The sequence below is a fragment of the Bombina bombina genome, chromosome 4 (assembly GCF_027579735.1).
Source record: "Bombina bombina isolate aBomBom1 chromosome 4, aBomBom1.pri, whole genome shotgun sequence".
In the NCBI taxonomy this organism is placed as follows: Eukaryota; Metazoa; Chordata; class Amphibia; order Anura; family Bombinatoridae; genus Bombina; species Bombina bombina.
The window spans coordinates 164187355-164204796 of NC_069502.1; the positions used below are offsets into that span (position 1 = coordinate 164187355).

At 36.1% G+C, this 17442-nt stretch overlaps 1 protein-coding gene across 1 annotated transcript; it reads left to right on the plus strand.

The window, feature by feature from the left end:
* The first annotated feature begins 7807 nt into the window (after positions 1 to 7807).
* Positions 7808 to 15459, plus strand: KCTD21 (potassium channel tetramerization domain containing 21). The gene is made up of 3 exons (XM_053711278.1): positions 7808 to 8010; positions 8134 to 8168; positions 14671 to 15459. The coding sequence occupies exon 3, from the start codon at positions 14695 to 14697 to the stop codon at positions 15457 to 15459; it is 765 nt and encodes a 254-aa protein (XP_053567253.1). The 5' UTR covers positions 7808 to 8010; positions 8134 to 8168; positions 14671 to 14694.
* The last annotated feature ends 1983 nt before the right edge of the window (positions 15460 to 17442 follow it).

Sequence of the window (17442 nt, forward strand, 5' to 3'; positions counted from 1 at the left end):
GCTGCATCCCTCTGCAAGATATCTCACTATTTTTGACTTTTCTGAGCCTGTCAAGTCCTTCTTTTGACCCATTTTGCCAAAGGAAAGGAAGTTGCCTAATAATTATGCACACCTGATATAGGGTGTTGATGTCATTAGACCACACCCCTTCTCATTACAGAGATGCACATCACCTAATATGCTTAATTGGTAGTAGGCTTTCGAGCCTATACAGCTTGGAGTAAGACAACATGCATAAAGAGGATGATGTGGTCAAAATACTCATTTGCCTAATAATTCTGCACTCCCTGTAGATATGAAATTCAAATACTGCATGCTCCTCCGCCCACTTCAAAAGTAAAATTTTCTGTGAGCTAACAGATTGAATTGTTGTCCAATCAGCGCTCTCCCCATATGGTACTTTTGTTGTAGCTAGAGCATTGATTGGAGAGTAATTCAATCATTTAGCTGACAGGGAAATTGACTTTTGAAGTGGGTGGTGTAACGTGGGGTATTTGAATTTAATATCTATATTAATAACTAAGTTATAGCGCATCTTCATTGCACATGATAAATAAAACCTCATCTAAAATAGCGCTTACATTCCAGATCTGATTTTAAAAAGGGGAGAGTTTACCATCACTTTAAAACTCCCAAACGCCACTACAATGTCAGGTTAAGGTAACAATTGTTACCAAACAAATAGTAGTGAATGGATAACGAATTAAGGAAACAAACAAAACTCAGTATTAGTGAATGTAACCTATATCTGCTCATAGAACTGAATAAGGAGCAGCACAAATGAAACACAATACTGCCACATAAGGATATTAAGACTCTAAGAAAAGAAATATGACTAACTGCAGTAATGAGAGCAATGGTACATATGAAAGTTGGTAAGAACGCTACTTACAGTCTTTGATTAGCAGCTGAAACGGTACCGTAGTTGGAGGTCAGTCTGTGGAAGTAACGCTGTGATTCACACAGCATCAGAAAACAGGAATGAGATCTGGAATCCAAGGCAGGAAACAGTGAGAAGAAAGTCCATTGATGAAACACACTGAAGACCAGGTGTTACTACTGAGATCAATCAGCTTAGATACAAGGTAACATAAAATAAGTTACAAGTCAATTATAAACGAGGAAGGCTCCCAAGAATCTTCATCATGCGAGTACCCTTTCCAATGTAATAGATACTCCAAAACCTGTCTCCTTCTACGGGAATCTAATATCTCTGAAACTTCATACTCAGGTTCATCAGGTAGGTCGGGTTGAGGCATGGAAAGCGGTAAACCCCTAAGGGTTGTAAAAGGTTTCAGAAGGGATACATGGAATGTTGGATGGATATGAAGTGATGGAGGTAACTGGAGGGTTACTGCATTTTGGTTGATAATTTGTGTATTTTCATATGGACCAATAAACAATGGAGTAAGTTTTTTAGATGGTGTATGGAGTTTGATGTTTTTCGTAGATAACCATACCTTATCCCCTACATTGTAATTTGGGGGTTTACTGTGTCTTAAGTTCTAATACAATTTGTGATTTGATTGAGCTTCCAGAATATTAGACTTTAGTAGGTCTTGAATATTGGATAGTTTGTTCACTAGGTCTTCAACATTGGGGGAATTGCTTCTAACATCAGGAAAAGGGTGGAAGGTAGGATTATACCCATAGTTAGCGTAAAATGGTGAGAGTTTAGTTGATGAGTTGGTAGAGTTATTATATGCAAACTCTGCGAAAGGTAAGAACTCCGCCCACTTGTCTTGCTGGAAAGAACAATGCAATCTTAAATACTGTTCTATCCATTGATTTGCCCTCTCTGTTTGCCCATTTGTTTGGGGATGGTAAGCAGTTGAAAGTCTGTGAGAAATTTTGAGTCTTTGACAGAGTTGTTTCCAGAATCTTGAGGTGAACTGGCTACCTCTATCTGATGTAATAGAATTGGGTAACCGATGTAATCTTACTATATTGTTAAGGAATAATTGTGCAGTATGAGAAGCTGTAGGAAGACCTTGAGTAGGGATAAAATGAGCCATTTTAGTTAAAAGATCAATAATGACAAGTATTGTAGTATGAGTAGAGGACTTCAGAAGCTCCACAATAAAGTCCATAGCCAAGTCAGACCATGGTCTTTGGGGAACTGGTAGTGACATTAAATAACCATAAGGTTTTTTAAGTTGTGGCTTTGTCTGAATACAAACAGAACAAGCATTAATATACTTCTTGACGGATTCAGTAATTCCATGTTTTTTTTATTCCTGGATGGGCACTAAGGATAGTGTCATGTACCATTTGAAAAATAGTAGTCTGTTCTGTAGTAGGTATATGCAATAAACCATTATGGTAATGTAAATCATTAGATTTTTTATTCAACAATTGTATAGGTAGTTCAGTATTATTTTGTTAGGCAACACGCAGTTGTTGCTGGTAAGTGTTATTAAAGGCAACAATAAGTTCACTAGGAATGACGGTACTGGGAGATGTATTCACTGGAGTTGCATCAGGCAGCCTTTCCATTTTTTGAACCTGGATGGTGTATTATGATGTAATGGAATCAGGAGAAATATAGACTCCATCTTACTTGTCTTACAGACAAAGTACGATTGGTCTTTAAATATTCAAGATTTTTATTATCTGTGTATATAATAATTGGAGTGGAAGTGCCTTCTAGAAGATGTCTCCAGTGTTCTAAGGATGTTTTAATAGCTAAGAGTTCTTTTTCCCCTATGGAGTAATTTAATTCAGCTTTGGACATAGATCTTGAGAAGAAGGCAACTGGATGTAACGGGTGTTCAAGAGATAGTCTCTGAGATAAAACAGCTCCAACAGCATAGTTTGAAGCATCCACTTCTAAAGTGTATTGCAAATTTGGGTCTGGAAAATGAAGTATTGGGGCTGTAGTAAACTTCTTTTGAGTAAATCAAATTATGTTTGGGCTTCTTGTGACCAATTAAATTTTGTGTTCTTTCCAGTCAACCATGTGAAAGGTTTAACAATGGAGGAGAAACCTTTAATAAACTTTCTATAAAAATGAGAAAATCCTAAGAATTGTTGTACTTGTTGCCAAGCGGTTGGAATTGGCCAATTGGTGATAGTAGTCACCTTATTATCTTCCATTAAGATACCTTGGGGACTAATACGTAATCCTAAAAATGAAATATCAGTTGTGTGGAATGTACATTTTTCTAGTTTTGCAAATAATTGATTTTCTCTTAATCTGGTTAGAACAGTTCTAACATGTATTATATGTTGTTCTAGGGTGTCAGAATAGATCAATATGTCATCAAGATAAACAATTAGGAAAACATCAAGTAAATCACGAAATATATCATTTACAAAAAACTGAAAGGTAGCGGGGGCATTACACAGCACAAATGGCATTACCCTGTATTCAAATAAACCGTAACGTGTACGGAAGGCAGTTATCCATTCATCACCACTTCTAATCCTTACAAGATTATACGCCCCCCGTAGGTCCAATTTTGTATAAATCTTGGCTGTACTGAGTCTTTCTAGAAGATAAGGAATAAGGGGTAATGGGTGCTTGTTTTTCACTGTAACTTTATTAAGTGCTCGATAGTCAATGATAGGTCTTAAGCTGTTATCTTTGTTCCTGACAAAGATTAAACCAGCACCAGCAGGTGATGTGGAGGGAACAATGAAACCCTTTTCTAGATTTTCATCAATATATTCCTTTAAATGTTTCAATTCTGCCTGTGACAGGGGGTATACATAGCCTACAGGAATAGGGAATCCTGGAAGTAACTCAATGGGACAATCATAATTCCTGTGCGGAGGTAAACTTTCTGCTTCTTTTTTGCTAAAAACATCTTGAAAATCTGAATAAACACTTGGAATAAATGATTCTGCAGTTTAACTAAGAAATACTGTGGTATAACATTTTTTTTTCTACAAAATTCAGATTCCATACTAAGAGTAAGAGTATCCCAATGAATTGTAGGTTAGTGTAACTGCAACCATGTTAGACCTAGAACAACTGGAAATAATGGAGAACATGTTACATCAAAGGAAATACACTCCTTATGATCATGATGTGTGGTAACCAATAGTGGAGTAGTGTGATGTGTGATAGGGCCTTTTGAGGAAGTAGTGCCATCAAAAACACGCAAAACAAGAGGAAATTATTTTTTTATAATGGGAATTTTATTCTTAGTCACTACAGAGGAATCTATGAATACTCCCGTTGCACCCGAATCTATTATTGCGTTCAACTTAATCTGTTGCTGGTCCCACTGCAAAAGAACAGAAAGTTGGAAGTAATGAGATTCTTTTATGTTAGAGGATAACAATTTAGGCAAGAGAAAAGATTTACCTTTCTTATTTTTTATCAATATAGGACAGTCCTTGACTTCCTGTCCTTTAGCGGCACAGTAAAGGCATAAATTGTTTAATCTTCTGATTTTTTCTTCAGGCTTTAGTGGGCCTTTAACAAATGTAACTTCCATTGGTTCATCTTGAGTTTTATTCAAGTAGGAGGAGTTTGGAGAGGAGACTTTGTATCTGTAAGTGTCATTGATCCCTCTTTCCTTTCTCATTTCTCTCCTATCTACACTTATAGTTAATGTCATAAGTGCTTCTACAGCGTCTGGTATCTCACCTCTGGCTAATTCATCTTTTATGGCATCCGACAAACCCAATCCAAACTCGTTTTTTAATGCTATGTTGTTCTATTCATTGTCTTTTGACCATCTTTTGAAATCTGCAATATAATCCTCAACTGGTCTTTTTAGTTGTCTTAATGCTCTCATATTATTTTCTGCAGTCAATTGTTTCATTGGGTCATCATAAAGATGTGCCATAACGCTGAAGAATGAATCTAGAGAGTTTAGAATTGGGTCATTAGTCTCATAAAATGTATTTGCCCATGCCCTGGGTTCTGCACGTAAGTATAACAGTGAGAACCTTTTGTTTATCTGTAGTATAGCTTTTAGGTTTTAAGTCAAACATTAAGTAACAAGCATTGGTGAAATCTCTAAAATGGGCTCTATCCCCATAAAGCTTTTCTGGGGGACTGACATTAGGTTCTGAATAAGGAGGTGGTATCCTTAATAATGGTTCTTAAAGTCTCATTTTGTATTTGAAGATCTCTTAAGCCCTGAGCTAGATGCTCTACTCTGTGTGATAAATTATGCACATGTTAATTCTGCAGGATCCATTTTTAAGGCTTGGTATTTTGTAATGGCAGGATTTTTAACAGGATCTGTTTTTACAGAAAACAACAATTATTATCTATAATTAAATAGATATGTCATGTAACATAAACTTTATGTATAGGTGTGTAGCTCAGAGCAGGAAATAATCATAACTGGATAAATAATTCACTGAAATGAGCATTTATTATACTGACATGAATTTTGAGGGTTAAAGTTCCCTTAAACGCCACTACAGCTTAAGGTAACAATTGTTACAAAACAAATAGTAGCGAATGGATAACGAATTAAGGAAACAAACAAAACTCAGTATTAGTGAATGTAACATATATCTGCTCATAGAACTGAATAAGGAGCAGCACAAATGAAACACAATACTGCCACATAAGGATATTATGAAAAAGAAAAGAAATATGACTAACTGCAGTAATGAGAGCAATGGTACATATGAAAGTTGGTAAGAACGCTACTTACAGTCTTTGATTAGCAGCTGATACGGTACCGTAGTTGAAGGTCAGTCTGTGGAAGTAATGCTGTTATTCACACAGCACCGGAACCGGAATGAGATGAGATCTGGAATCCAAGGCAGGAAACAGTGAGAGGAAAGTCCATTGATGAAACACACTGAAGATCAGGTGTTACTACTGAGATCAATCAGCTTAGATACAAGGTAACATAAAACAAGTTACAAGTCAATTATAAACGAGGTAGCAATCCAGAAGTAGATTAGCAGTTTCTCAAACGAATATTGCTATAGTAAAAGGCAAGAGGCTTAGAATCTTATAAGCATGGCAACCATTAGTACCAGCAAACAAACAATACCAAGCAAAATGGGGAGTGTTTAGAGAGCTTTTATAGGGAAACACAGCTATAGAGAACATGCCCCTAATTAAAGGTACAGGAACCAGACAGGCTGGCAGTTTAGGGGTTAATAGGTTTAGTTAATGGCGGCGGCGGTGACGGGGAGTGGCGGAATAGGAGTTAATAACTTTTTTATAGTGGCGGGGATGTGGGCGAGCGGCAGATTAGGGGTTAATAAGTTTTAAATAGCGTTTGTGATGCAGGCCTTGGTTTAGGGGTTAATAGGTAGTTTATGGGTGTTAGTGTACTTTGTAAAATTTTAGTTGTGAGTTTTGTGAAACATTTTTGTTACACAAAATCCATAACTACTGCTCTCAGATGGCGGTATGGATCGCGTCAGTCTAGGCTGTAAAGCAAGCATTTTAGCCTCACCGCACAACCTGTAATACCGGCACTATGGAAATCCCACGCAAAAACGTCATTTTTTTGAGTGCAGGATTGACGTTGCATTACAGGCTAAAATGCTTGCAGTATAGCTATACCTACACAACTCAAAATGGCTGCGTTACTGTTTTTACGCTGAAATTGCCATTTTTTCAGCGTTAAAACTGTAACGCACAACTCGTAATCTAGCAGCGATACGTATGTACACAAATATATACACTGCTTGCAACAAAGGTAATCCAGATGGTACTTCTTAGGTTAAAAAGTATAAACTTTATTCAGGCACAGAAAAACAGCAAAACCGTCTCAATAGAGACTAGGGTAAAAAAGACAGGGGCAATGCACATATTTAGACATGTATATGTATGTATATATATAATATGGCCCTTTGCAGTCAAACAGCGGGGGGGGGGTCTAAAGCCAGGATAAATGAGGAAGGGAGGGTGAATATGTTAGAAAACATGTAGACCCTTTTACTCAAGCACAGACTAGACAGCTTGATATAACTTTGACGCCCTCTCAAAGATCAAGTTCAACTGATGTTACAACATCTGCAAAGTTTTCCCAGAATTATTTTTTAACAATAAAATCTAAGACTTAGCAGCACCAGAATCAGGGATGGATAAGGATGATGACAAAGAACAAGTGCAGTTCCTTAAAGGACCAGTAAATACCGTAGATTTGCATAATCAATAAATACATGATAAAAAGACAATGCAATAGCACTTAGTCTGAACTTCAAATGAGTAGTAGATTTTCTGACAAATTTTAGTTATGTCTATTCACTCCTCTTGAGTCATGTGACAGCCATCAGCCAATAACAAAGGCATATGCGTATATTCTGTGAATTCTTGCACATGCTCAGTAGTAGCTGGTGATTCAAAAAGTGTAAATGTAAAACGACTGTTAAAAGTAAATTGCAAAGTTGTTTAAAATTGCATGCTCTATCTGAATCATAAAAGTTTAATTTTGACTTGAGTGTTCCTTTAAGTCATAATAGTAGTACACACAATTTATTTAACAGAAACAGGGGATCCAATGTTATAAAATATAATTCATACAGGGTTTTCTCAATCATTCCAAATAGTGTTGTTCCAGAGTTATATGCTAGTTCAGCATAGAAGAATGCTATCTGGGAAATAACAGTAGTAGATCTGTAGTGTTAAAGGAACATGAAACCCAAATGTTTTCTTTTATGATCTAGAAAGAACAACTTTCTAATTTACTTCTATTATCTAATGTGCTTCATTCTCTTGATATCCTTTGCTGAAAAGCATATCGAGATATGCTCAGTAGCTGATGATTGGTGGTTGCACATAGATGCCTTGTGTGATTGGCTCACCCATGTGCATTGCTATTTCTTCAACACATGATATCTAAAGAATGAAGCAAATTAGATAATAGAAGTAAATTGGAATGTTGTTTCACAATGTATTCTATATCTGAATTACCAAAGAATTTTTTTGGCTTTAATGTCCCTTTAACATAAAAAAGGTTATGGCTTTTAATAAATGTTTTCATTAAGCATGTTTTATTCGTAATTCTATTTCCAGAGTGGCATCAAAACACATCAATCAGGAGTGATACAGAGGATGCCGAACTCTACAGCCACCTGGTAAGAACAGTAAGAAAATATTTTAGTGCACACTGCTGGCTTCTTTTTAACTCTTCCTTTCAAAGGTACAAGGCAGAAATAATTACACATGAAACGTAACTATTTTTTTTTATATTCTTGCAGAACAAATCAAATCCGATCAGCACAGATGAGCAAACGTGAGTGAAAAGAGTTAATACCACTATTTAAGCACTTGGCAGATATAATACCGGAAAAATATATATATCCCTTACACACACAAAAATAACAGCCCACCCACACCCCACCAAGAGGACACTGACAAAAAAAAGTCCAGATCCTGTCTCAGATTGAGAACACTTCAAAGCACTAATGTAGATCACAAAAATTTCTATTTTAAGAAATTATTAAGAACAATTCATTCATAATTTCACAGAGCTATATTTTGTGTTCTGCCTGCCTGTACCTCCCTTTTCAATAATACAACTAAAATTGTTTCTGTTTACTTGACTTTATATAGGGCTTCACATTTTCACAACCCCTAATTGGCCACCTATTGGCTGCTTTTTCATTTATATAATGCTTTCTCCCTAAGGGACTGACTATGAACTTAAAGGGACAGTTCAGTTAAAACCGTCCATGGCTCTATAATTTGCAGTATAATGGTTTCTTAGCTTTGTTTTAATTTCCATATCAGCACGGAAATGCTCATGACGTGCTGATCTCAGAGCATTTCAATCCCTTGATTGCATACTAACCAGATGCATATATTGAGAGTACTCACTAACTAGAGACAATGGGATAGATTTATCTAACTATGACCGCTGCTTCTTAACTTAGGTTTCAGGCGGACCTTAACCCTTTGAGTGCTAGTGAAGGCTCTGAGCCATCACAGAGTTTCCCACTCTGGCGCTAATGACGGCTCAGAGCCGTCACTAGCACTCTCCCACCTTGAGGGAGATCTGGGGGCTCCCACACGCTCCTACCCCGGCGATCGTGCCTGTAGAGTGACAGGCATCGCCGGGGCTTCCCGTTTTGCGTGGTGATGTCACGCGCAATAACGTAATGACGTCACCGCGCAACTTTATTTATACTTAATGTTAAGTATAGGAGCAGGGGGCATGCTGCTTAGAAGCCTGTTTCTCAGGCATCTAAGCAGCTACAGACCCCCAAGAATCACCTAACCTTTCCAACAGTGTAAGTCTTGGGGGTCTGAAAAAAATATTGTTCAAAAAATAAAAAAAAACATTAAAAAAATCTTAGCACCCAGGTGGGAAAGTGCTTAGAGAGGGGGGAAAGAGAGCGCAAAAGAGAGGGGAGAGAGAGAGAGAGAGCACAAAAGAGAGGGGGAGAGAGAGAGCGCAAAAGAGAGGGGGGAGAGAGAGCGCAAAAGAGAGGGGAGAGAGAGAGGGGGAGAGAGCGCAAAAGAGATGGGGGAGAGAGAGAGCGCAAAAGAGATGGGGGAGAGAGAGAGCGCAAAAGAGAGGGGGAGAGAGAGCGCAAAAGAGAGGGGGAGAGAGGGCAAAAGAGAGGGGGGAGAGAGAGCGCAAAAGAAAGGGGGGAGAGAGCGCAAAAGAGAGGGGGAGAGAGCGCAAAAGAGAGGGGGGAGAGAGAGCGCAAAAGAGGGGGGAGAGAGAGCGCAAAAGAGGGGGGAGAGAGAGAGAGCACAAAAGAGAGGGGGGAAGAGCGCAAAGAGAGGGGGGAGAGAGAGCGCAAAAGAGAGGGGCGAGAGAGCGCAAAAGAGAGGGGGGAGAGAGAACGCAAAAGAGATGGGAGGAGAGAGAGCGCAAAAGAGAGGGGGGAGAGAGAGCTCAAAAGAGAGGAGAGAGAGAGAGAGAGAGTAGAGAGAATATCACCAGCGCCACAGATGCTACCACACAAGCTCCTTACTAATGTGCAAGATCTCTCAACCAGATCTCAAAATGTAGAACCAAACAAATGCTGAGGGGGAGCGCTGACAATCCCCAAAAGGGGATAGCCGGCTGAAGGTGGAGTCAATAGGTATATCAGATAGAGTTGGAAGAACAATTGAAATACAAAATTCTAAAATTTTAAAATTTTTAAATTTAAAGATACAATTTATTAACAAATCCTAAATAAACAATCTAATGTACATATCCCAATATACAATGACCTTCTGCAGAAGCTAACAGTCAATAAAAAACCATATGAGATCCTCTTGATATTCTGTATAATACAAAGCGGTAGTCAGATAACTGGAATCTTGAATACATTTCCTATGCCCTATGTGCGATAAATTCTATGAAAAGTCCCTAAATAAAACCTCAGTTGGTAAAAATTGCCCTAAATAAACATCAGTGATACAAAAGTCCAGAATAAAAGTCCAAACAATAATGATACAAAATGTTCTGTTAAGATATCCAGGTTGATCCAATGAGATGTGATTGATCCAATATAAAAGAACGTGTAAAAAATTGGGGTCAATCCTTATTGAAAAATGTGATGAAAAATATGGTGAAAAACTATATGGTGAAAAAATATATATATAATCAAAATTTAAAAATCCAAAAATACAAAGGTAACCTTAAAAATATGTCCGTGTGAAAAACCAGGTGTATACCTAAAAATTGTGGATAGTGTCTCAAAAATCCATGTTATAAAAATGTGTGTCCCAATAAAAAACTGTGTTTCAAAATATGTTATTAAATCCGAAAATAAGGTATATCCTAAAATGAAAAACAGCTTCTGAGAGTGCTGTATAGATACTTTCCCTCTATAGATATTTTCTCCAAGTGAAGTATTCTTATAAAGATGATTATCCTCAATGACCTATATAAAATAAAAAAACATAGTGCAATATTGCTACTATAAATAAACAGATATAGGTATTAGACTTACCAATAGAGAACCTGAGCCGTTATATCAGTATATCTACGTGTTTCGATCCCAAAGGACCTTTCTCAAGTCTGATATCGGATTGTTGTATCCTACCTTAAATGAAGTGTCCCAGCCAATTGCGGCATTTCTAAAATTTGCGCCGAAATAAACTGGTGCCAAAAACATTCATATTATGAATCAGAGGCTAATACATGACCCGGATATGTAAAGCTGTGGTTAAAATATGCCCCGGTATGATTCGTCTCTATCTACATCCGCTCAATGCCTCAAATGAAGACGCGTTCCTAAGTCAATCTCCACCGCTGATTGAGCGAAACCGGAAGTGACGTCACATCTACACTTCTGGACTTTCACTATCGATTTGCGGGGAAAGAGACCTGTTCGGCACATTGCGCTGAGAGATAGAGACGCTACTCAGCTGTTATTAAACTCATTGGAGCAATAACCAGTAAGTCCAGGTTCTCTATATAGTTAATGCCTTCCCTGAAGTGAAAACGAAATGTTCAATAGTAAGTGATATTAGTGAGATATACTAATAGAAATCTACTTATGTAAAATCTATGTTAAAACCTATACTTAAACGACAATAATCCAAGCATATAATATCGTGATGGGATGTCACATTGACAGCGATAAAACAAAACAAAAAGTCCCAACCTATATACCATATCTACATAAAGGTGTTTATATTTATTTATTTATTAATTTGGACATTGTATATAAAAAGATAGACATAACGTCTTCAACCAATTAGATGTAAAATTGGTTTATAGAGACCGTATGAAATCATCTTATCATTATCAACCTGATGAAGTCCTTAGATGTTGCATATGTAAAGATCAGTATGGTATTTTCGACCTGATATCTATGTTAAAACCTATATATGAACGATAATAATCCAAGTGTATAATATCATGATGGAAAATCACATTGACAGATATAAAACAAAGAATCCCAACCTATATATCAAATTTATATAAAGGTAATGTTGTCCAAATATATTTATTTATTGGGATGTATTATATAAAAAATAGACATAACGTCTCCAACCTATTAGGTGTAAAATTGGTTTATAGAGACCATAGGAAATCATCTTTACATTATCAACCTGATAAAGTCTTTAGATGTTGCATATGTAAAGATCGGTATGGTATTTCCAACCTAATATTAACTTGTGGTGTTAAAGACATTCTGGTATATCTTAACCGTATGTCTAGGTAGACCGAAGACAAGAGTCTTAAATGATGTCCATTTCAGAGAGATCCAATCTTATCTAGATTATTAGTATATCTTTTAGCAGGATACCTTTATAGATTATTTTAGTGGATGGCATGGGGGATGTTTTTCAGAAAGTATTCATAGCAGATGGAATATTTCTGTATTACTATTGAAACCTTTTGGGAATATACAGTCCAGATTAAAAATCCATTTTTGATTCTACTTTCAGGAGCTGCTTTTCAAAATCCCCCCCCCCCTCTCCAGTTTTTGCTAGGCTTGCTTATACCCATATATCTGAGAGTTTTATTATTGCTGTTGTGGACTTCTTTAAAGTGTTTATATAGGGGGAAATCCTCTTTTCCCCATTTTATCTGGAGCAAATGCTCTTGTAGCCTGTCTTTAAGTTTCCTAGATGTCTGGCCTATATATTGAAGTCCACATCCACACTCAATCAGATATATGACGCCCGTGTCTTGACATCTTATCATTTCGTTAATAACAAAGGATTCCTTGGTAACCTTTGATTTGAAAGTATGCATTTTCTTACCATGTTTACACGCTTTGCATGAGTAACAGGGGAAGAAGCCTCTTTTAGTTGTTGGCCAAAGATGTTGTTCATTTTGCTTTTTAGAGTTTTAGGGATACTTGGTGCAATGATGGTTTTTAGGTTTTTTGTTTTCCGGTATATAAATTTGGGAGAATCATTTAAACTATTCCCAATAATATTATCCTCTTTGATGAAGTGCCAGTGTTTCCTTATGATTCTTTCTATTAAGAATCTGTTCTCACTGTATTCAGTGATAAAAGGCACCTCTATTGTTTTGCCCTCATCATGTGTTTTCTGTTTATACTTCAACATAGATTCTCTGTTCATTACTTCAACCTCCTGTATTGTGTTGTCTATGGTGTTCTCGTCATATCCCCTATTTTTGATTGTTCCTTCCATTTTTCATTATCGGAACAATTCTTCCTAATTCTCATGAGTTGGCCTTTCGGGATATTTGACTTCCACCTATGATGGTGACAACTGGTTGGGTGAATGTAATTACTACAGTCAACTTCCTTGAAATATGTTGAAGTTGAGAGCCTTCCTTTCTCTACATTGATGCTGAGATCTAAAAAATGAATGTTGATTTTGCTTATTTCGTATGTGAAATTTAGATTCATGATGTTAATATTCATCACATTTATAAACCAATTTTACATTAATTGGTTGAAGATGTTATGTCTATTTTTTATATACAATATCCAAATTAATAAATAAATAAATATAAACACCTTTATGTAGATATGGTATATAGGTTGGGACTAGTTATCTGACTACCGCTTTGTATTATACAGAATATCAAGAGGATCTCATATGGTTTTTTATTGACTGTTAGTTTCTGCAGAAGGTCATTGTATATTGGGATATGTACATTAGATTGTTTATTTAGGATTTGTAAATAAATTGTATCTTTAAATTTAAAATTTTTAAAATTTTAGAATTTTGTATTTCAATTGTTCTTCCAACTCTATCTGATATACCTATTGACTCCATCTTCAGCCGGCTATCCCCTTTTGGGGATTTTCAGAGCTCCCCCTCAGCATTTGTTTGGGAGAGAGAGAGAGAGCACAAAAGAGAGGGGGAGAGAGAGAATGTAAAAGAGAGGGGGAGAGAGAGCGCAAAAGAGAGGGGAGAGAGAGAGGGGGGAGAGAGCGCAAAAGAGATGGGGAGAGAGAGCGCAAAAGAGATGGGGGAGAGAGAGAGCGCAAAAGAGAGGGGGAGAGAGAGAGAGCACAAGAGAGAGGGGGAGAGAGAGCAAAAGAGAGGGGGGGAGAGAGAGCGCAAAAGAAAGGGGGGAAATAGAGAGCGCAAAAGAGAGGGGGAGAGAGAGAGCGCAAAAGAAAGGGGGAGAGAAATAGTTAAAAAGAGAGGGGGAGAGAGAAAGCTCAAAAGAGAGGGGGAGAGAGAGAGCAAAAGAGAGGGGGGAGAGAGAGAGAGCAAAAGAGAGGGGGAGAGAGCGCAAGGGGTGGTACCGCTGTACTGCAAAAAATGGCCCGTGTGAACGGGCTTTAGGACTAGTTGTAATATAAAATGCTTAATTCTGCACAGTAAAAAAAATTTGTAGTATACTTTCATGATATATTTTATCCCATTTTCCTTTAATTTAAGTCTGAAAATTTTGGATTTTCCAGTCTTAAAAACTGAAAGAGCACATGTCAGACGTCACAAGTCTAATCCTGCTACATTATATGTCCCTAATTTGATGTTTTCTTATGTTATCATTTCTGCCAATGGCAAATAATAGAGAATTTGTTAACACAATGACAGTGGCAAACCTTTACGGACAGAGTTTGAAATGTAATTTACAAGGTGTTTACTGTCTCTTTAACCGCTCTATTAAAAACATTATTTAGCGTATAGTTATCCTGCTTCATAATTTGCAAGACAAACTAATATTATCTGAAGTAATTGTGATAGAAAAATGTTTGATAGAAAAATGTTTTCTGATACATTTTATATGAATGATTTAACTTGTAAGGTTAATGTTCCTTATAGGGGATATATTAATTGCAATTATGATTTAGGTATTATTATTATTATTATTAATAATAATATGGAAATTATTTCTCCTGCTGTAGGCATTTAACAACACTAATACCACCATGTCAGATCCAGTTACACTAAATGTAGGAGGAAAATTATACACAACATCTTTATCAACACTCACCAGAATTCCAGATACAATGCTTGGTGCTATGTTTAGTGGGAAAGTGCCAAGTAAAAAGGACAGCCATGGAAACTTCTTCATTGATAGAGATGGGAAGGTTTTTCGACATATATTAAACTTCTTGAGATCTTCCCATTTGGACCTTCCAGATGATTTTCAAGAAATGAGTCTGCTGAGGAGAGAAGTTGACTTCTACCAGATTCAGCCACTAATAGATGCTTTTCAAGAAAAAGAAGCAGAGTTGTTAAAATCTGGAAAAATTGTAATACTCACAATAGGTGTGGAACAAACGAGAAAAAGTATATCTGTCTGTGAGGAGTATTTAGCTTTCAAGCAGCCATACAACATAGACGTACTTAAAGCCAACATATATTGCACGTCCACTCTTTTCTTAGACCAGCTGAAGTCAAAATTTAGATACTACATGAACGGATTATTTTCTGTTATACCAAATTCTCAAGGTCACCATCAGCGCCTCAATCTAGACTGGGTGGCAAACGTTGATGGATTTGATGAGAATGACTATACAAAACTAAGGCTTGCTAGGCTTTTTGTTTCGCCAGAAAAGATACAAATTAATAGATCTCAGGAGTTTACAGAAGAACTTCTAAAAACAGCGTTAAATTATGGATTTCAGGTTGTGTCCGCTAAGTCCCAAACAATGAATAATACCTTCATTAGACTGATACGATACAAGTAAACTTTTTATGTTATATTGACTTTTCTTTTGTTTTAGATATTTAATTCAGTCAACTTAATTCTCTGTCTCTTTACAATTGAACGATGAGCTTTTAACAACTGATACATGGCTTTAGGAAACTATTATAATATTACATATAGAATGAAAAAAATCAATGCCTGTGCAATTTTGTTCAAAATTAAAAGTACAAGTGATAGAGGGATACATTAAGTGCCTTTTATGTATGTTACCTACACAAAAAAATATTTTCTTCATTGTTAGCATTTTCAAAAATATGCATTTTCATTTCAGCATAGTATGCACTTTCAGAAGATTCCTTTATTTTGCAAAAATACTTAAAAATGATGGTAAAAATCCACCACACAATATACAAAACAAGATTAGAAGTGGAACCAAAACTTTTTCATCAAATCAGACAGGAGAACAATTTAAGATTACTAAGAGACTCTCGTGTGAATCCACTTATGTAATATATTTAGTTAATTGTTCTTGTGGGGTCCAGTATGTAGGGCGCACTAGCCGTACCATCAAAAAGCGGTGGAGCGAACATACCTATAACATTAAAAAGAAGTTTTTAAAACATAGCTTATCGAGACATTGTGCTTATGCACACAGAGAAAGTCTCAAAACGACATCCATACTACCTATCTAACAGATCTCTCGAAATAACCACAACTCTATGCTGAGTTTGCGTCATAGGGAGACCTACTGGATACACAAGCTACATACTTTAGCCCCTGACGGTCTGAATGAATGCGTAGATCTAGCAGCCTTCGATTTATGATTGGCTGAGTCTGGCTAATCTAATCTCTCTCTTGTAGCTCTTTACATTTTCTGACATATATTACCAATCTTATGTCTTTCTGTGACACTTTATATATATATATATATATATATATATATATATATATATATATATATATATATATATATATATATTGTTTATTGGGTATATTAATATACCAATGGTGTATTTTTGGGTTTAGTATTTAGTGGTGTCACATCACTGGATATGGTTTCTACCCTTATCATGGTAGTCTGTGGGATCTTAGATATATATACAGGTTACTCATGTAATTGGTCCGTCAATATTCTCAATGGATTGGGAACTGTATTTAGACATTATTTATTTTGTATATAATTCTTTTGGATTACCTTATTGGTATGTTATACATGGAATTAAATATGTATTTACTGATAATATTATTAATGTGTTTTATAAGGTATTAAACATTAGTCATTAGGTTGCAACTATTTCTTGACCATCCTATGGGATTAATATGAGTTGCTGATTTAGGGAGTCACTCTTTAGGAGCACTTTTGGGACTTGTTTTATCACTCACTATATGGGGAAATGTATCATATTATCCTTGTATGAGATATATATATATATATACATATTGTTATTTGTATTTTATGATATTGATAGTATATAGGATACCTGTTACTACTGACCATGGGAAGCAGCTTTATTCTTGATATCAACACACAGCATTTATTATTATATCACATACCTTTATCACCACTATTAGATTTATATATTAACAATTGTTAATGTTAGTAGTCTTCTAATACTGGATGGATTATTACTTTACTTGATAAGGTTTATTTATAAAATAAACACTATCTTTATTGCTTCCCTTATTTATATAGAGTAGGTATATTAGTATACATTATCCTTTAATATTTTAATCTTAAATAATCACATTGTCATATAAAACTAGGGTTACAGGGTACTGACACTCCTTTTATGACACCACTTTATGATTATCACGGCCTTTTTTCCTATGACAGCCTCAAATGCATTGGAGTGATAGATTAGCTTCCAGACATGCGCAATAGGACATGCTGGATAATACTATTACAATTAACAGACACAAATATGTGTATTAATGAAGCCCCTTCAGCAGTAAATAAAACCTGTAAATCTAAATCATTACTACGGCTTCAGACTTTGCTATTTCTGCTTTAATACAGTACAAC

Excerpts from the sequence above, each read along its gene's own strand:
- KCTD21 (XM_053711278.1), top strand. The coding sequence starts at position 14,695 with ATGTCAGATCCAGTTACACTAAATGTAGGAGGAAAATTATACACAACA.